We start from the raw sequence: 22040 nt of genomic DNA on the forward strand, positions 1-22040 counted from the left end.
CAGTCGGGACGTCTTGGGTGAAGTCAGGAAGTCATAAAGGGGCAGGAGGTTTTTATAGCAGCGGGCGAGGTCGGGTGTCTGAGATTGACGCCAGAGAAAGGGTAAGTGACCGTGGGCGGGAGCTTCAAGCCCGGCTCGGAGCCACGCCCAGCGGGGCCATCTCTCTGTCGCCTCCCCTGCCCCGCCGCCTAACCCTGCTCTGGAGGTTGCTCCTCCGGCAGAGGCGGCGACAGACGCGTGGGCGCGGCCCCGCCCTGCGGCGCGTCACGCGCGGTGTCGGCTGCCATGGCAGGGAGCGAGTCGCCCCGCGGAGCCGGCTCCACGCCGCCGCCCCCCAGCGACTGGGGGCGCCTGGAGGCGGCCATCCTCAGCGGCTGGAGGACCTTCTGGCAGTCGGTGGGCAAGGAGAGGGCGGCGCGGGCGGCCTGCCCGGAGGAGGCGGACGAGGTGGCCAGTGCCCTGACGCGGCTGCCGGTGAGCTTCGGCCACAGGCCGCGGGACCGGGCTGGGCCGGGGACCTGGGGGACGGGGTGCCTGGGTCTGCCCCCGGCTCTGCAGCCATTCCGGGCAGTGCCGACCCCTGAAGCAGTAGTCGGCCAGAAAAACCTGGGCGTTGACCCCTGGTGCTTCGTAGCAGCGACGCTCACAAGGAGACCGTTCCCGACTTTCTGGTTAGCTTGGGAACGCGTTCCAGCGGCTGTGTTCTCAGCATCTGTCTTCCCAGGCTCAATATTGGGTCACACTCTTCGAGGACACCGTGACTGTTATTTTGCAGTATACTTGAAGTAACAAAACTGCCACTCAGGTGAAAATAAACGACTAAGTTAGAAGTGCTTCAAGTTCGATCGAACCACAGGATTACACACATTTATTGTTGAACTTTTCAGCTAGGTAGGAAAATGGAGAGAACAGAAATGCTCTGAAATGTTTACAATTCTGTGTCTCATTTGGACGATTGCCGCCTCCCTCTGATGTCCATCCCAAATTGAAACTGCAGGCTTAGAAACTCCAAGTTTGTCCCCCTTGCAGAGGTTCTTTAAAAAAAATTTAATAGATTATGTAAAGGAACTCACTTGAGAAATTTACTCTTTGATTTGATCTAATGATAGAATCAGAAATTTGTCAGTTTGATAAAGGTTTTATTTTGAAAAGTAAATTATTTATGTAACTAGTTTATTTAAAAGTATGTAGTATCAAAATTTTATGAGGAGAAATTAAAGAAACTGGTTATTTTACTTGAAAAACAGCAGGGCAGTGGTTGCTTTTTCAGGAATGTTTTAGTGTGTCAGAAATTGTGTTCCGTTATGATTCTTTCCTGATGGCAGGAAAATAATAGATTTAATTACTATTAATATTAGATTTAATTATTAAAAATACTGTTTAGTTAACCTTTAGTTATTTGGTGTAATAATTCTTTGTTAATTGTTTAATTTATCGTCAAAAAAAAATTTTCCAAGATAAATTGTTCATTCCTTTTTCCTATCTGCTGCTTTCTTCCATTTCAGGTTGACGTACAACTGTATATTTTGTCATTTCTTTCGCCCCATGATCTGTGTCAGTTGGGAAGTACAAATCATTATTGGAATGAAACTGTACGAGATCCAATTCTGTGGAGATATTTTCTGTTGCGAGATCTTCCTTCTTGGTCTTCTGTTGACTGGAAGTCTCTTCCAGATCTAGAAATCTTAAAAAAGCCTGTATATGAGGTCACTGATGGTGCATTTTTTGACTACATGGCAGTGTAAGTACCTAGTTTTATGAATTAAACAGAAGATATTACATTTTACTGTATTACTAGTCAATAGTCCAAGTTGGTCCTGGCCTTGCTGCTGATGTTGCATGGATTTTGGTCTAAGTGTTCTCATCAGAATTGGGGGTTGAGTTAAATGACTTTTTTCATAGGGCCCTTTCGTTTTAACATTTTATTTTCCTGTGGTGCCTAACCAGTATTTGAATAATTATAGATAATACAGATGGCAAGAAGTTAAACAATTCTTAAGATTCTCATTAAAGTGCCTAAAGATTAAAGTGTCTTTAGAACACTTGACATTTTAAGTAGAAAATACTTTTCTGTAACCAGAAAAGGAATGGCCTGAGATTAGAGAGCAGTTTTTTGGCAGGGAAGAAAAACCATTTTCAGGGCTCTGAGAAATGATTTTGTTATTACCCAAAAGCACTGACATTTTTTAATATCATGTAGATGAGAGAATTAATGTTATCAAGCAACTGCAGTGTATTGGATTCTGTGGTGGATGTTTTATGTATGTTTACTCATTGAATCCTCATGCAACAAGATCGTTTTATCTTTGTGTTATGAATGTAGAATTGAAGTTCAGAGAGGTTAAGTGATTCGCCTAAGGTCATATAGCTTGTAATCTAAAACTATTCAGATTGGTACCCCATCACGCTATCTCAAAAATTTAAAATGTCATTGGATCTGGATATAACTTTATTGAGAACCCCAAATTTAAGGAATTGTAAAAATTAAAAGAATATTTTTGCTTTAGGTAGGAATTATTTCACTGAGCTAGATTCAGTAGCTCCATAAAGGATTGTTTCTCAATTTTAATTTAAATTATTTAGAGCCTTTCCTTATTCCAATCCAGATTCCATTATGCCAGGTTTTGTGATACTACTTGGTCAAAATGTACATGATCTGTTATATGTAATATCAGTAAGTGCTACTGTATATCTCTTACTGGACAGTACTACCGTAATGCCTGCCCTCAGCCAACCATAGCATCAACTTTATCCAGTGCTGTGGGATCAGATTTTCCCCAAGAAATAGTAATAGTCATAGTAGCTATCATTCATGATTATTTCAAATCCCTATAACCCTGGGTTGTTGTTATTGGTAAAATAATATTGGTGAAGAAACTGAAGTTGAGACTATAAGTGGCTTATACAACTAGTTAAAATGGTGAGGCTTGGCCAGGTCTATCTAGTTTCAATGCTGTTTTTTTTTTTCCTTCATGAATTACATGGTTCCCAGTAAAGATGATTTTGTTAGGTTAGTGATTGTCTTAATCAGCTTGATTTATTTAAAGGACTTAAGGTTTTATTTTGATTTGGGTAACTTTGTTTTAATTTTTTATAAAATGTAGAATTGCTAGTTTAGCAATTTATAACTATTAAAAGAAACCAAATTGTTCTTTCAGGTGATTCTTGTTTGCTAGGTTTTCTATAAGACACATTTGAGCCTCCCTGTACATTTACACTCACTGAACTGTTACATTTGAGGAGCTTAATAGGAATACCTAAGAAATTTGGCTATACTGGTGTCTTTAGTAAATTTTTTTTTTTTTTTTTTTTGCATCTAGGAACATTATACTAACTATCTGTGTAACATATCTTTAGTGCACGGTTTTTCGGTCTTAGCACTGTTGATATTTTGAATCATATGTTGTGGGGGGCTGTCTTGTGCATTGTAGGATGTTTAGTAGCATCCCTGGCATCTACCCGCTAGAAGACAGTAGCACTGCCTTCTCCTCTCCATTTAATTATTTTATCCTTTGTGTCTAGAAAGTACTCAATAAATTGCATATTTTTGAATGAATAAATGACTGTTTTCTATGTTAATTTTCTAATTGTGACAATTTATACAGCTATAAAATGTGCTGTCCTTATACAAGAAGAGCCTCAAAATCCAGCCGTCCTATGTATGGAGCTGTCACCTCTTTTTTACACTCACTGATCATTCAGAATGAACCACGGTTTGCTATGTTTGGACCAGGTTTGGAAGAATTGAATACATCTTTGGTGTTGAGTTTGATGTCTTCCGAGGAACTTTGCCCAACAGCTGGTTTGCCTCAGAGGCAGATTGATGGTAATTTTCATGTTAATCTATACGACATAGTAATTCAAACACTTTGAGCTTGATATTAGTGTTAAAGAGAAAGTTATCTTTTAATTAATTCTTTGCTGTAATGAAATATAGTAATTTGGTGAATGGGAGCCCCCCAGGTCTCACTGGACTGAAAGAATCAATTATTATAAGAAGTAAGTTTCCTCTTAATTCTTAATTCCTCAAATTGGTATTATATAGAATTTAAGAGTATTTGAAAGTAAATTGTTTATATTGTTAGGATGTTGTATTTGTACAGTCGATATCACATTTACCATATTCTAAAGGAAGGTTAGCAAGAATCATTCAGCATCTATGTGCAAAGTATTTTGATATTTATTGGAATTGCAAAAAAAGAGCTAAATTATTACCTTCCCCTCTTTCTTTGAAAAAAACAACAAAAAAAAGAACAATGTGTAATTACTTGGCAAGGCAAGATATGTAATAAGCATAAATAATAATATAATTTAGTTTATGCTTTACTTTTTTAATTACTGAGAGTACCTATTAGATGCTAGGGATGCAGAGATTTAGAACAAACAATGTCAAAAATCTCTGCCCTGAAGATAATTGGTCTAAGTGAGGACATCGATAAGAATGCAGATGATTAGAATATGATGTAATTAGCTCCTGGATAGAAAGGGTCATTGAAGATGATGCCTCTTATGAGTCATTAGGATGAGTAGACATAGGCGATCAAAAAAAGACAGGGTAAAAGTATCCTAGGCAGTGAGACCTACATTCTGAAAGCTCTAGATGTGCAGGACACATTTGAAGTAGCTGTTTGTGTCTAGAAAGAAGGTGAAAAGAAACTTATGTGCCATACTTAAACATTTGGAAGCTGTTGAAAGAATTTAAGTAGAGGATTGAGATGATCAGGATTGAATTTTAGAAAGATTACTTTGGCTCCTGAGTGAAGAATTTATCAGAAGGGGCTAAAGACATGGAGATCCATTTTTTTTTTTTTTTTTTTTTTAAAGATGACCGGTAAGGGGATCTTAACCCTTGACTTGGTGTTGTCAGCACCACGCTCAGCCAGTGAGCAAACCGGCCATCCCTATATGGGATCTGAACCCGGGGCCTTGGTGTTATCAGCACCACACTCTCCCGAGTGAGCCACAGGCCGGCCCAAAAGACATGGAGATCCATTAAAAAGCCACTGTGACATTGTGATTAAAAATATGAAGTGTCTGAACTAAGTCAATGTTAGTGGTAATGGGGTGGAGAGAATGAATGTTAAGGATATAAAATTGACAGAGGGCGTGCATAGTAGCATTAATAAAGATAGCTACAAGTTTTTGACTTGGGTTTCATGTTGGATGATTTATATTCACTAGGATAAGAAATTACCCAGAGAGTAAGAGAAAAATTTCAGGGGGGGGGGGGACGCGTGCAGGGAATGGGGTGGGATCTTTGTGGAGAGTGACAACAATTCTTTGGAGTATGTTGACTTTGGCAACTCTGGGAGATCCAAGTAGAGCAATCTACTTGAATGGAGGGCAGGGATCTTGTCATCTTTATTTTTAGCTATGCCTTTGGTGCCAGGCATGGTAGTTACTCCATATGTATTTGGTGAATGAATGTATGAATGACTTCATGGATTACTTTATGCATCCAGATCTCAAGAGCAAGGGAGTCACATGGAGTCCACATGGACTTGGAAAATTTTGAGGATGGAGAGGAAGATTGTTGAGCCAGGTGTTGAAATCTTCAGTGAATGTTTGGGGGAAAGGGTTATTAAAAAGAGATCCATAAGGGCCGGCCCGTGGCTCACTTGGGAGAATGTGGTGCTGACAACACCAAGTCAAGGGTTAAGATCCCCTTACAGGTCATCTTTTAAAGAAAAAAAAAAAAAAATCCATAAATGACAAGGTTGAGGAAGGAGAGACAGTGCTACAGATGAATGATGTGTTTCTCAAATAGATGGAGTTTTTAGAGGGTTGGTGAGTAATGGTTTAGACGTGGCATTGGGAGTAAAGAGAACATCTTTACCCTGAGGTGTGAGAAAATAAGCAACTTTGCTACTTGAGAGTCTATCTCAAGAGAAGCAGCACCTAGGGGCAGGCCAGTTTCAGGTAAGGCTAATAGGTGGAAGAAACATTTCAGGAAGAGGTTGGGGATATGGAAAGTTTGCTGATTATGAAATGGAAATTCCCTTCTCCACATAGCAGCTGAAGTGATTGTTTAAAAAATGCCAATCTAATTATGCTGCAACCCTTGCAAAGTGAGAGAAGAATATGGGGTTTTATCATTGGCAAAGAAGGGCAGAATACTGTGGGAACCTATTGGGCTGCGGTTACATATACTGAAAAGATAATCTTTGGGAGTTAAGCTGATGAAAACGAAGGTCAGAAACATGGTTGATTTTTGTTTTTATGATCTTTTTGTGGAGCGTACACGAGACTTGATGTCTAGGGGACTAGGGTCACTTGGCCTGGGGTTGTTGTAGTCTCAGTATCCAAGATCTCTGTACATGAATTGCCTAAAGTGATGACATGAGATGGCATGGCATAACTTATTTAAACAAATAGATTAGCTTTAATATAGGAATTAAGGGTATGAAAGGCTGGTATAGTCTGTAATGACAATGAGGTAAGTAGGGGCCAGTACTTACCCCTAATAAGGTAGGTAGGGGCCAGATTATATTAAGGTTTTTGTTTCTTTATCTGAAGAGGAATTTGTAGGTAAGAGACATAATTAGATATGCATTATTAAGCAATCTGTCCAGCTGCTGTCAGAAGAAAAGATCATAGGAGGCAAGAGGATATAGGAGACTGTTTAGAAGTGATTGCAGAAGTCCAGCTGGGAGATGATGATAAATTGGACTAAAGAGTGGAAGTGGGGATGGAGAGATGTGGACATGTATATAGTAAGAAGAAGAAGGAGAGCCATGGAAGCCAAGAAGGATCTTTCCAGGAGGCATGAGGAGAATATCCACTGAGTGTTAACACAGCCGAAGGATGCAAGAGATTAAGGAAGGTGGACAAATAACGGTATTGAATGATTCAGATATAAAGTAGTAAGAAGCTAATATTTAGCACTTGTTATCTTTTAGGAATTTTACGTGTATGATCTCATTCAAACATTGTAGTAATGCTAAGAAGTACATATTATTTCTATTTTTTGGTGTGAAACTGAGGCTTACAAATACATGTCTATAAGTGACAAATTCAGGACTGTAATTCAAATCTGTCTAATTCCAAATTTTAGTATCTGCAGTATTTCCTCAGTTTTCTTATGTGCTGTTGGTGACTCCCTATCAGTTTAAAAACAGCTTTTCAGAGGTGGAAAAAAGGCACATCATTGAATGTATACATGGATTATAAGACTAGTGGGAAACATAAAAATATAAAAATGAGTCTCTGTTTTGAGGATAAATAGTAGGAGCTGCTGTGATGCAGCTTCTACTGATAAGATGATAAAGTTGCTGATGATAGTGAAGATGATATAAAAAGGACTGTTATAAGCCTAGCTGTTCTTTGTTCTATTTTTATTGCCTTGTGAATGAAAATTGAATACAGCATCTTTTCTTCAACACAAACACTGCACTTAATTACAAAGCTGTGTATAATTGTTGAGTTTTTTTCTTTGCTCTTTTTGCTTTCACTAGGCAATTTTTTTCAGTTTGATTTTTTGCTGTCTTTATTAATAACTTATTTTGATACCTGTAATTTTCTCCTTTAGGTATTGGATCAGGAGTCAGTTTTCAGTTGAGCAACCAACATAAATTCAACATCCTGATATTATATTCAACTACCAAGTAAGGCTACTACTTGGTGGCCTACCTGAAATATCAAGACTGGAACATTTTCGGGGGATGGATCCTGTTTACTGTCTTTTTATGTTCTGTATTTACATTTTTCTTATAGAAAGGAAAGAGACAGAGCAAGAGAAGAGCATACAAGTGCAGTTAACAAGATGTTTAGTCTGCAGAATGAAGGGGATGATCAGCAAGGAAGCCGGTATAGTGTGATTCCACAAATTCAGAAGGTGTGTGAAGTTGTAGATGGGTTCATCTATGTTGCAAATGCTGAAGCTCATAAAAGTAAGCATTCTCGCATTTTCTTTTTAAAAGCACTACCACATTGTTCTTTCCAAAGCAAATAAGAAAATACCTTTTTAGTCTTTACTGTGGCTTCTTAAGAATATGATGGTTAATTTTATCAATGAGAGTTTCTGACTATTACTGTTAATTGTGGGTTCTCAAGCCTTGGTGTGTATTAGGATCAACTGGGGAGCTTGTTAAACATATAGCTGACTGATTTTACAATGGTGGATTGTGATTCATAGATTTTGGCATCTGTTTTCTATAAGCACCCAGGAATTCTGATACATACCAAAGTTGATACTACAACTGTATAGTATTACTTTGTTGTATTCTTCTGCATTGCTTGTTACTGATATTTTGTCTGCTCTGGCTTTATTCAGATAACTTATGCAGAAAACTATGAAAAATTTTACCTTTGTTTTTACCCAGATTATAGAAAGATGTGGGGGTGGGGTGTTAATTAAGTAGATTAGTTAATTAAATAGGTTAGTTCAGGACACTCTGTATGTATTCTGGATAATTTCCATTCACAATGCTATTTAGGCATAAAATCACAATATCATTGGGCCATTGGCTAGTATTGCGATTTCTCCCCCAAATCCTTTGTGAACAAGGTACATTATGAATATATATATTTGTTATGTATATCACATATATGTTATACATGCATATATGTTAAACATGTATATATGTATATTTATTATAGCTTTTTATCTAATACACTGGCTTGAATTTCCATTGAATTTATTTCTCTTATGATCTGTCAGGCATGGAAGCAATTATACTTTGAAAATCTGGGGGAATTATTCATAAGAAAAAATGTAAATTTCTTTCTGTCATTACAGGGCTATTTCTTTCCTGTCATTACAGGAAAAATTAGAAGCAAAATAAAAGATGAGTTCATTTATTCAACAAATTGTTGTTGAGTTCCTACTACAGCCAAGCACTATATTTGGTGCTGGGGATACAGTTGAGAACTAAAACAGACATAGTCCCTACTTTTATCTAGTTTCCAGTCTGCTCCCTATATACCCCTATAAAACAAGTACACAAACCAATAAATTTTTAAAAAATGACAAAACCCAAAGAGAATCTGTACCCACTTACCAGCTTTTTCCCACCTGCCTATACGAGATGCTCATGTAAAAGGTTAGTGGTAGGGCAGGAGGCCACTGAGTGCCCTCCTTGGTGGTACAGGCATGCATGTGGGGGACAGGTATATCCTTCTGTTTTCTATATCCTTTTCTCATATGAAGCCAAAGCTGTTTGCCACTGAGGGTGGGGCAGGAAGTCCTCCCGCCTCCTGATTCCAAGCAAAGGTTGACTGCCACTGGAGAGAAGGGTAGAAGCAAAAGCTTTCTAACTTTGGGGGGGGGGCGTTGGCGTGAAATCCCACTTGTACTGAGGATCCTGCAAATTAGGATGTTTGCTGACTCTGGGAGAGAGGCAGGAAATTTGCACAGAAGACCTTTCTACCAATACAGGGCAGAATTCAGCAGTCATGCTGGAACACTGAGAAAGCTCCCATAGTTGAGGTTCAAGTGCACAGGGCCTGCTTGAGACTGAGCCTGTGACAAGAAAACTGAAAAATCTCCATGTCCTTACCAAAGAACAAGCAATGGGAGATTACTGCAGGGGTGGATAGAAGGGTTTGGAGAGGCTTTCCATGCCTTTCCCTCCCCAGTGGCACAGGTATGATGATCTACTGAAAACTGTGGGGGAAATAGGAACTCCGAGAAACTCTGGCACTCCAGCTCTTTCATTCAAAACAAGGTAACAGCAGCCCACTGTTGAAAGAATTTAAAGTCTATGTATTGAAGCTAACTATAGCAATAAAAACCAAATCAAGCTCAATTATTGACTACTTTGTCTCAACCCATTATATTAATGGCCTATCAAAAGAAGAAGCATGCCTATGTCTGCAAGTAAATTCTATTTACCTCAGTCTCCACTGTTCTTCTATGTAAAACATCTAGCATTAAATCTAATATGAAAAATCTAAGAAAAATCAAAATTAAGTGACACATTTTCAAGAGATAAGGCAGTCAGCTGAACTAGATTCAGAGATGGTCTGGATGTTGGCAGTCTCAGAACAGAAGAGGCCATTGAAATAACTATGATTAACATATTAGAAGATCTAATGGAAAAGGTGGATAATATGTATGAACAGATAGGGATTTTTAGCAGAGAGAAAGAAGCTATTTTTGAAAAACCAAAATGCAAATGCTAGATATGAAAAATATGATAGCAGGTGAAAATTTCCTTCAGTGGCCTTATCTGCAAAGGAAAGAATCTGTGAACTTGAAGATAGGTCACTCAAAATTGTCCAAATGAAAGCATAAAGAAAAAACAGTGAGGCAGGGAACAGAACATCCAAGAGTTGAAGGAATCTATCAAGTGATCTAACTCAGGAGTCAGTGAACTTTTTTTCTTAAAGGGCCAGATGGTACATATTTTAGGATTATGAGCCATACAATTTTTCACATTTACTCAGCTCTGATATTATAGTGTGAAAGCAGCCATAGACAATATGGTAATAGATAAGCATGGCTTATTTTCCAATAAAAACTTCTTTATAAAAAAAGACCTACAGAATGTAGTATGCTTACCCCTCGTTTAAATTATAGGTAATTGGAGTCTCAAAACATGAAGGGAGAAAGAACAGGGAAAAAAAATATTTTGAACTGATAATGGCCACAATTATTTCAAAATTCCTGTAAGACAACAAATCACAGATTGAAGATATTTAGAGAACTCCAAGGCTGATAAATACAAAGAAAAATACGTCCAGGCCCGTCATAATCAAACTAGTGAAAACCAAAGATAAAGAGAATATCTTGAAGGAAGCCAGAGGAGAAGGAAACATACAAATAGAGGACCAAACATAACAATGACAGCGAACTTCCTGACAGAATTACTGCAAGCTAGAAGGCAGTGAAGGGAAATATTTACATTACTGCATGGGGGAAAATCCTATATCCAGCAAAAATATTTTTCAAAAACAAAGGCAAAATTAAGGCTTTTTTTAAACAAACAAAGCTGAGTGTCTTAGTCTGTTTGTGTTGCTATAACTGATACCACAGACTGGGTAATTTATAAAGAACAGAAATTTGTTTTTCACAGTTCTAGAAGCCACGAAGTCCAAAATCAAGGCACTGACATATAGTGTCTTGAGAGGGCCTTCCTGCTGTGTCCTTACATGGTGGAAGGTAGAAGGGGAAGTCAGGACAAATGTGTGTCCTCACATGGCAGAAGAGTGAAAGAGAACCCCCTCCTGCAAGCCCTTTTTATAGTGGCATTAATCCATTCTCTGCCCACATGACCTAAACACCTACCAAAAGGCCCCACCTCCCAACATGGTTCCATTGGGGATTAAATTTCCAACATAAATTTTGGGGGACACATTCAGACCATAGCACTGAGAAAGTTCATTGTCAGCAGACATACACTTTAAGAACTCTTAAAGAAAACTCTTCAGGCAGAAGAATATAATACCAGGTAGAAATATGCATCTACACACACAAAAAAAGAACCCTGGGATGGAAACAATATAGATATATATAAGATATTTTTTTCTAATTTTAATTTATAATTACGTAAGGGAAAAATAATATATTATTAATATATGACATTTTAAAGCAAAATATATAATAGAACATATCAAGGGAGAGAGTAAATTGAAGTATACTGTTGTAAGTTTCTTCTGTATGTGTAGTGATATAATAATATTTAAAGGCAGACTCCATAAGTTAAAAATGAATATTGTTAAATCCTTGATCAACCGACAGTAGTCGAGATACAGTGGAATCATTAAAAAGCTCAATCCAGCACTGGCTGGTTAGCTAAATTGATTAGAGCATTGTGCTGACAAAACCAAGATCCAGGATTTGGTCCCTGTACTGGCCAGCTGCCAAAACAAACAAACAAACAAACAAACAAAAACAATCAAAAAGAAGGCAGGCAAAGAGAAAAAGGAACAAAGAACAAATGGGACACGTCAAAATCCAAGAAGTATATGGATATGTATATGGATAAGTATAATCTATATGATAGATTTAAATGTGTGTTGATAATTACATTAAATGTGTATTCATTTTCAATTGATATACAACAAATTACCCCAAATTTAGCAGCTTAAAATAATACCTATTTATTGTCTCACAGTTTTCTATGTCAGAAGTCTGGGCATGGTAGGACTGGGTTCTCTGCTTAGGGTCTGTCAGACTGAAATTAGCCATTTCTAAAGGCTCTGAGGAAGAATACATAGTTCCTTAATACTGTAGGACTGAGGTCCCTTGTTTCCTTGCTGGGTGTCACCTGGAGGCTGCTTTTAGCTTTTAGAGGCCATCTGCATTCCTTGTCATGTGACTCTCCATCTTCAAATTCAGCAATGGGAATCTCCCTTGCATCAAATCTCTCTCACCAGGAAGAACTCATTTTAAGGACTGTACATTTAAGTCTTTAATCCATTTTGAGTTGATTTTGATATATGGTGAAAGATAGGGATCTTGTTTCATTCTTTGGCAAATGGATCTTCAGTTTTCCCAGCACTATTTATTGAAGAGATTGTCCTTTCTCCACTGTATGTTCTGGGCCTCTTTGTTGAAAATCAGTTGGCTGTAGGAGCATGGATTTTTTTTACAAATTCTCTCTTCTATTCCACAGAATAGAATAGAATTTTTTTTTTTTTTTTTTTGGTGGCTGGCCAGGACAGAGATCTGAACCCTTAACCTTCTTGTTATTAGCACCACACTCTAACCAAGTGAGCTAACTGGCCAGCCCTCCATATAAATTTTTGAATTGTTTTTTCTATTTCTGTGAAGCATGTCACTGGTTGGTTGGAGATTGCATTGAATCTGTAGATTGCTTTGGGTAGTACAGTCATTTTTGATAATATTGATTCTTCTAATCCATGAGCATGGTATATCTTTCTACTTTTTGGTATCTTTAATTTCTTTAATCAGTGTTTTATAGTTTTCCTTGTAGAGATCTTTCATTTCCTTGGTTAAATTTATTTCTAGGTATTTTATTTTGTTGCTATTGTAAATGGGATAGCTTTCTTGATTTCTTTTTAAGCAAGCTCATTGTTGTTATATGGAAATGATACTTATTTTTGTATATTGATTTAGTGTCTGTCACCTTTACTGAACTTGTTTATCAGGTCTAGAAGGTATTTGTTTATCAGGTCTAGAAGGTCTTTAGGTTTCTCTCTATATAAAATCATGTCTTCTGCAAACAGGGACAATTTTATACCTGCTTTCCCATTTGAATGCCCTTTATTTCTTTCTCTTGTCTAATTGCTCTATCTAGGACTTCCATTGCTATGCTGAGTACAAGTAGTGAGAGTGTGCATCCTTGTCTTGTTCCAGCTCTTAGTACACAGTATCATGTTAACTGTGGGTTTTTCACATGTAGCCTTTACTATATTAAGATACTTTCCTCTGTGCCTACTTCATTGAGCATTTTCATCATGAACGGATGTTGAATTTTTTCAAATGCTTTTTCTTCACTTATCAAAATGATCATAAGTTTTTTTCTTTCCTTCTGTTGATGTGATGTATTACGTTTATTGATTTGTGTATGTTGAACCATCCTGACATCCCTAGGATAAATCTTAGTTGATCATGGTGCATAATCTTTTTGGTGTGCCATTGGATTCAGTTTGCTGGTATTTTATTGAGGAATTTTGCATGTGTGTTCATTAGGGATATGGCCTCTAGTTTTCTTTTTTGTGTGTTCTTGTCTGGTTTTGATATCTGGGTAATGCTGGCCTCATAGGTTGAGTTTGGAAGAATTTCATTCACTTCAGTCTTGTGAAATACTTTAAGTATTGGTATTAGTTCAAATCTAATTGTTTGGTAGTATTTAACAATAAAGCCATCTGGTCCTTGGTTTTTCTTTGCTGGGAGACTTTTTATTCCTGATTCAATTTTGTTACTTGTTATTGATCTATTTAGATTTTCTATTTCTTCTTAGTTCAGTTTTGGCATGTCATATATGTCCAGTAATTTACTCGTTTCTTCTTGGTTTTCATATTTATTGGTGTGTACTTGTTTATAGTAATCTCTGCTGATCCTTTGTATTTTGCTACTCTCAGTTGTACTGTCTCCTTTTTCATTCCTGATTTTATTTATCTGGGTCTTTTCTCATTTTTTCTTGGTTAGTGGTTTGTTGATTTTTTTTTTTAATCTTTTAAAGAAACCATCTTTTTATTTGATCTTTTGTATTAAATTTTTAGTCTCAATTTCATTTATTTCTGCTCTCATTTTTATTTTTGTTATTTCTTTTATTTTGGGTTTGATTTATTCTTGTTTTTCTAGTTTCTTGAGGTGTATTGTTAGGTTATTTACTTGAAATCTTTCTATTTTTTTTGGATGTAGGTGTTTATTGGTATAAAATCCCCTCTTAATACTGCCTTGGCTGTATCACATAGGTTTTGGTATATTGTGTTTTGATCCCCATTTGCTTCAAGAAATTTTTTGATTCCTTCTTAATCTCTTATTTTACCCATTGGTTATTCAGGACTATGTTGTTTAATTTTCATGTATTTATGTAGTTTTGAAAGTTCCTCTCATTATTGATTTCTAGTTTTATGCCATTATGGTCAGATAAAGTTCTTGATATGATTTCAGTTTTTTGGAACTTGTTGAGAGTAGTTGTGTTGCCCAACATATGGTCAGTCATGGAGAATGTTCCATGTGCTGATAAAAAGAATGTGTATTCTGCAGCTGGTAAATGAAATGTTCTGTAAACATCTGTTAGGTCTATCTGGTCATTGGAGCTGTTTAAATCCAATATTTCTTGTTAATTTTCTGTATCAATGACCTGTCCAATGCTGAAAGTGTTGTGTTAAAGTCCCCCACTAATATTGTGTTGGCATCTATCTCTCCCTTTAGGTCTGATAATATCTTCATTGTTGGGTGCATGTTTATTTATATTGGTTATATCCTCTTGTGGTATTGATCCCTTTATCATTATATAATGCCCTTCCTCATCTCTTACTACCAGATTTTGATTTAAAGTCTGTATTATGTGATACAAGTATAGCTCCTCCTGCTCACTTTGTTTCCATTTGTGTGGGATATCTTTTTCCATCCTTTCACTTTTTGTTTATGTTTGTCTTTATAGGTGTGTTTCTTGTCTGCAGAATATGGATGGGTCATGTCTTTTTAATTCATTCAGCCAGTCTGTGTCTTTTAATTGAGGCATTTAATCCATTTACATTCAAGATTATTATTGATATGTCAGTTCTTACTCCTATTTTGTTGGTTGTTTTCTGGTTGTTTTGTATATTCTTTGTTTTTTTTCTTGTTTATCCTTGTGGTTTGGTGGTTTTCTGTATTTTTGAGGTTTGATTCATTTCTCTTTCTAATTTGTGTATCTGTTCTACCAGTAAGTTTTATATTTTTGAGTATTTTCATGATGGTTGTTATTTTTTTCTCTTCTAGATATAGGACTCCCTGTGCATTTCTCATAAGGCCAGACTGCTGGTGGTGATGAATTCCCTTAATTTTTGTTTGTCTGAGAAAGATTTTATTTCTTCTTCATTCCTGAAAGATAGCTGTACTGGGTATAATATTATTGGCTGGCAGTTTTTTTGGTTTTTTTTTTTTTTCCCTTTCAGTAGTTTGAATATATCATTGCATTCTCTTGTGGGTTGTAGGTTTTCTGCTGAGAAGTCTGCTGTTAGTCTAATGGGCATTCCCTTATAAGTGACTTGATGCTTTTCTCTTGCTGTTTTTAAAATTCTCTCTTTGTCTTTAACAGTTTTACTAGAATAATACTTCTAGTCTTCGAGAGGGCCTTTTTGGGGTAAATCTATTAGGGGACCTTAGAACTTCCTGGATTTGGTTGTTTGTATCTTTCCCAAGACTAAGAAAGTTTTCAGCTATTATTTCAATAAATATGTTAATACCTTTTTGTTTTCTTCTTCTTCTGGAATGCCCATAATTCAAAAATTTGTTCACTTAATAGTATCCCATAAATCTTGTCAGCTTTGTTCATTTTTAAAATTCTTTTTTCTTTTTGTTTTCCTGGGTTATTCCAAAACAGCTGTCTTCAAAATCAGAAATTCTTTCTTCTGCATGATATAGTTGGTAGTTGAGACTCTCAGATGTGTTTTTTATTTCACTCAATGTATTCTTCAATTCTAAGATTTCTGTTTGATTTTTTAAAATATCGATCTCTTTGTTAAGCTTCTCATTCAGGTCATGAATTGTTTTTCTCATTTTATTGAATTGTTTGTCTGTATTCTCTAGTATATCAGTGAGTTTCCTTAAGATGATTAGTTTGTATTACTTTTCAAGCAAGTTGGCAATTTTTTTTTTTCTTTTTTCTTTGGCAGCTGGGTAGTGCAGGGGGCAATTTCTGAATTTTTAGGTTCAGTTATTGGAGCATTTTTGGTGGTATCATGTTTCCATATTTTTTCATGTTTCTTGTTTCTCTGTGTTGATATCTGTGCATCTGGTTGAACAGTCACCTCTTCAAATTTAGTAGAGTGGCTTGCAAGATGAAGGACTTTCACCTTGGAATGTATCTTTGGGTTTCAGTTGGGTAGAGTTTGAGGCCACTAGGTGGATTTGCAGAGAGGGAGCTCTCCCAGATGCCTCTTGGGTAGTGGGCAAGTCCACCAGGTGGGGCTGCAGAGAGGGGGTCCTGCCAGCTGCTTCTCAGACAGTGCATGAGGCCACTAGACAGTTTCATAGGGGGGTCCTGCCTACCACTTCTTAGGAAGTGGGTGAAACTGTGGAGCAGGCCCTGTGATGGGGACCAATCCAGCCACTTCTTGGGCAGTGGGCAAGGCTGCGGAGCAGGGCTGCTGATTGGGGACCCAGCCATCCACTTCATGCGCAGTGAGCAAGACCGGAGAGCGGGCTTGCCAATGGGGGTCCCAGCTATCAGCTTCTCAGGCAGTGGGTAAGACCTCTAGATAGTGCTGCAGAGAGGGGACCCTGCCAGCTGCTTCTCAGCCTAGACAGGGCTGCAGAGGAGGGGCCCTGCCAGCCACTTCTTAGGCAGTGAGTGAGGCCACTGGACGGGGCTACAGAGGTGGCTCAGCCAGCAGCATCTCAGGAAGTAGGCGAGGATGCAAAGCAGGTCTGCCATGAAGGGGTCCTGCTGGTGGCTTCTTTGGTGGTGGGCAAGGCCACTAGGTGAGACTTTTGGGGGTGAGATCCTGTGGCTGCTTCTCTGGGAGGGCATGGATGTATTTTACTTCCACTGGCCTGAGGTGTGTGTTCCTTAGTGTAGGGACCCATTAGCTGTTTTTCTGGGTTTGAAGCTTGGGTGCACAGAACTCAGTTCACTGGTGGGAGGTTGGGGGGTGTCTGACTGTCTGATCTCTGGCCATGGTCATGAGAGTGCATCCATTCTGCAGGCCTGGGATTGGCTTCCCGGACATGTAGGGCTGGGGTCACAGACAGCCCAAGGCCCAAGCCTCAGGCTGCTGGGATCGGGGCATTTTATCCTCTCCTGTGAGTGCATTGAGATGACTTTGGAGGCTTAAGGCTGGGTAAGTGCCTGTGGCTACTGGTCCCAGGGCAGGGTGCACTTTCCCAACAGTTCTGGTTTCAAAATGGTGCCATATTGCATCACCTTAGGTCACAAAGGTGGGGGATGGGGAGTGCACTGTATGTGTTCCTGTAGTATAGCAATGTGGTATGTATATTCTAGGCAACTCCCCACATTTGGCTCTGGGCTTGCAGGGGCTGTGGAATCCTCCTGCAGTAGGAACTGCAGGCCTCTGGTGAGGATTGAGGTTGATACAGGCCCTCTGCCTATCCTTTCCTCCTGCAACAGAATGTCTGTCCTGTGCCAATCCCATTGGCAGAGACTTGGCAGTAGAGACATGGCGGTTGAGGCCCTATGCCTCTCTCTCCTCTCTATGCTGCTACCCTGGGCTTTTGTGCTCCACGGGAATCTCAACAGTCTCTTGCTGCACTACTGTGTTCTCTCAGACACTCCTCAATATTTAGCTTAATAAATAAATTAATTAATTAATCAGTCCATTAATTGTTTTGGTCCTTTTTTGTGAGAGGAACACGCCCCAGGCACCTCTAGTCCAACATCTTGCCCTACCTCCCATTTTTGCTTTTAAACTGTAGAGACCTATAGAAACATCTGAATTATACTGTGAATTTCCCCCCTCCCCCCCACTTCTGGCTTCATCTAAATTCCTATCCTTGCAAGGCTACTTAATATAATTTTATGACAGATCAATAAATGAACTCAGCAACAGAGGCAGTTTGTTGTGTTTGGATTCTGGTAAATTTCTTGTTCCCTTGTTTTGTTAGTTTTTTATTTTATGCTATTTACTCTTTTCAAAACCATTACAAGTAATGTAAATTAAGGGTTTGACTTATATTCCTTAGGACATGAATGGCAAGATGAATTTTCTCATATTACGGCAATGACAGATCCAGCTTTTGGATCTTCAGGAAGACCATTGCTGGTTTTATCTTGTGTTTCTCAAGTGGATGTAAAAAGAATGCCCTGTTTTTATCTGGCCCATGAACTGCATCTGAATCTTCTAAACCACCCGTGGATGGTAAGGTCCTATCTTCTCTGGTGACAAAAATATTATTTTATTTTTTACTCTATTTCCTGTTTGATTTTATTCTTTCTTATTCATCCTCTTTAATTAAATGGTATTCTAAAGTCAGTTCTATTTGTTTATTTATTTATTGGCAGCTGGCCAGTAAGGGGTAAAGTCAGTTTTAATAGCCTAATTGATAGGAACTATTTGATTGGCGTTAATAAATCTCAGCTGATCAGTTCCCTATTTGCTTCTCCTCTCATAGTCACAGTGAGATAGTTAATTGGGGATTTTTTTTTTCTAGATGCCACTATCATGGTTTTTTCAGCATCAACATATGCTTTAAGGATCATCAAAAATATTAGTTCCATCTTACAGTTTATTGCTTTCCAAAATTTATTCTAATTATAGAATCTTTTCTTCAAATGAAACCTGACATGAAAGCTCCTGGGTAAAATAGGCAAAGAAAAATTTAAGTTGGAAGTCCTTTTGCTGAAAAAGTTAGAGGATTTTCTCTGTTCCTCTCCCCATCTTTTCCCTGAAGCTCTGGAGACTTTTTGGAACGCAGCTTGAAAACTACTCATAGAAGTGTACCCTCCTGAGTGGTGGGAATTTTAGCTTTACCATTAGGAGGAGTGGCAGTCTTCAAGGCTTTTTTGTTTTTTATTGTATTGAAACGTAGGGGCCAGCCCGTGGCTCACTTGGGAGAGTGTGGTGCTGATAGCAGCAAGGCCACAGGTTCGGAACCTTGTGTAGGGATGGTCGGTTAGCTCACTTGGGAGAGCGTGGTGCTGACAACACCAAGACAAAGGTTAAGATCCCCTTTCTGGTCCTCTTTTTTTAAAAAAAAGAAAAAAGAAACAGTCGATTGTACATGTCTGTGGGGTACAGCGTTGAATATCAATACCTGTGTGCCATATGGGATGCTCAAATCAGGATAATTAGTATATCCGACATTATACAATGTAATAAATTTTTGTGGCCCTTTACCATTCTGCCACGTGATGTCATTTATCAGCTGACTAGCTCGGCTCATTCAAAATGTTTTAGTTTTCAAATTTGGTCCTTTGGAGGAATTTTTTTTTTTTCCCCTAATATATATGAGTACAAGCAAGTCATGGAAATAGTGGTTCCTTCCATTTCCCCAACTGAGTTCCAAGGTAAATAATAAGCCTCATGCCAGTAATATTTATGACACAAGAGAAGATCATATTTTCATCTAAACGTTCTAGATGACAAAACTTGAGTGATTTAAAATTTGTTGGGATTTTTTTTTTTAATCCTATTGTTTTAGTGTCTAGAAGACTGTCCCTCCTAGGCATAAGATTTTGGACTCAGTCTCTTATTGACAATGTTCTCTCTTGTCTGCTTATAGGTCCAGGATACAGAGGCTGAAACTCTAACTGGCTTTTTAAATGGCATTGAGTGGATTCTTGAAGAAGTAGAATCTAAGCGTGTAAAATGATCCTCCTTTTGGATCTTGGGAATTGAAACCACTTGAAATTTGTTAATAAGGTCATGATGTGGATATTTGCTCAGTCAACTCACTTTGTCCTGCCTTTTTGCAGGTGGACTTTATATTGGACAGCTGAAGTTGCTATATTTTTTATATTATTTTTACTTTTTACCTTAAATCAATTACAAGAAAAGAGTTTCAATCCTAGTATTTAGCCCCAAAATGAACCTTAAAATTTTTTTTTGATAACTTTTATATTTTCTGACTTTTTTAACCTATTAAACTCTGGAAAAAACAAGTTCATGCCTATCTCATTCCTTGTGGTTTCTTATTCTTTTCAGTATAAAAATTGTCATAAGTTGTATAATTTCATATTTAAATATATTTTTGTTTTAGACAGAAAGTTTGTAATATACATATATTTAAAAAATTGGATTTAGTCTCTTTTAGGTGAATGACTTTACCATTTTGACCTTTTTTCAAGGAGGCAGAATTTTGCCTAATAAGCTAGTAGGTTTGGAGGACTTTGAGGAAAACATAAGCATACAGTTTCACATTTGCTAGAAATTTACTTAGATGTTTGTGGTTTTACTATGGTAAGGCATTATTTCTAATAATAATTAATAATTAATCCAAACTTATGATGGAACAATGGCTTAATTTATTGAGTACCTGCCTCATGGAAATAGCACAATGCTTTCATATCAAGCTTTTTTTTAATATATAAAATAGTACTTCAATACTATAATTAAGGTATTATCTCTGATTCATGGAGAATAAAATTTCAAATATTTTAGAATCAATAGGTCACTCACCAGATTAATACTAGTTTCTTACGTTTTTTTCTTTCCTTACAGTACATTCCAGTACTGATAATCTAGATTTTTGCTAAAGTAAATTTATTTTCTTAGTTTTTAGTTTGATTTTCCACAGAGTCCCAATCAAATCTCTTTTCCTCCTCTACACACTATGATATTTGAATCTTTTTTTAAATATTAATTTATTTTCAATAGTCTTTTCCCACTCCCAATTTTTTTAAGGACTTGCTGCCTGTCTTGGAGTACTTTTCCCCCCTGACTCTTTGTAGCATGAAGTATTATAATTTATTGTATTTCATACTTGCTTTCTTTGACAAATACCTGGGCCCTTTCCATTTTAGGTGTTTTTCTGCTTATCATTATGGAGAATTAAAGGGACTAAAAATATTACTAATTATTAGGATGCTGTAAAATTTACAAAATCTTTAATTGTTGGAGTTTGACTAAATTCTAGCCTTCATGATACCTATGTCAGGCAATGTGCATGATACTTCATACACATAAACTTTATATGTTAAAAAGACCTTAAAGGGTCACTAGTATTATCCCCATTTTATAGTTGAAGAAATTGAGACACAGAGAAGAGAAGAAATCTATTATAGTCCAAGTCTTGTCATGGTATGGCTAGTAGAGAAAACATTAGATGTGGAGTCTGAAAATTCACTCACCTAAGTTAATAAGAGTTACAGGCTATTACAATAGTTAATTAAGAGATTGATTTCCTGGACCCTACTGTGATTCATCGAATTTTCATCATGTCTATATTAGCATAATCTAGGGATGAAACAAAGGGAAGCAAAGCAAAATGGTATGCGTGCAACCTCTAGAGTTGAGAATGACCTGATACAAATTCTGGCTCTGCCAATTCTTATCTATATGACCATGAGTTAAGTCCCTTAAATTTCAAATCTCAGTTTTCTCATGTACAGAATGAGGATAGTAACATCTACCTTGGACTTAAGTTTTGGCTTTATCAGGAATTGCATGTAAGCATGTAGGTAAGTAATTTCTCTGTGGGAATGCCTCAACTTTAATAGTAATATCCTAAGTTTTTATGGGTTTTTCAGTGTCACTCTCCAAAATGATTATCCTGACATATGACAACTATTTTAAAATAAGAATCAGTGTTTAATCATACAAACTCTATCATCACTGTTGAAAAATGTGCCTCTATAGATGATGTATGAACTGCATGTGCTTATTAGTAACTGTTATGGTTACTAATTTATTTGTGTCCCCCCCAAGTTTATATGTTGAAGTCTTAACCTGCAGTACATCTCAGAATGTGACTGTATTTGAAGACAGGGCCTTTAAAGAGGTAATTAAGGTTAAATGAGGTT

The 22040-nt window shown here is 37.3% G+C and overlaps 1 protein-coding gene across 1 annotated transcript; it reads left to right on the forward strand.

The window, feature by feature from the left end:
* The first annotated feature begins 282 nt into the window (after positions 1–282).
* FBXO4 (F-box protein 4) lies at positions 283–20139 on the forward strand. Its single transcript, XM_063087173.1, has 7 exons — positions 283–474; positions 1506–1741; positions 3606–3826; positions 7529–7604; positions 7714–7889; positions 18263–18438; positions 19802–20139. Exons 1-7 carry the CDS (start codon positions 286–288, stop codon positions 19889–19891), a joined length of 1164 nt encoding a protein of 387 aa, XP_062943243.1. The 5' UTR covers positions 283–285; the 3' UTR covers positions 19892–20139.
* Positions 20140–22040: the final 1901 nt, after the last annotated feature.

The sequence above is a fragment of the Cynocephalus volans genome, chromosome 2 (genome assembly GCF_027409185.1).
Source record: "Cynocephalus volans isolate mCynVol1 chromosome 2, mCynVol1.pri, whole genome shotgun sequence".
Classification (NCBI taxonomy): Eukaryota; Metazoa; Chordata; class Mammalia; order Dermoptera; family Cynocephalidae; genus Cynocephalus; species Cynocephalus volans.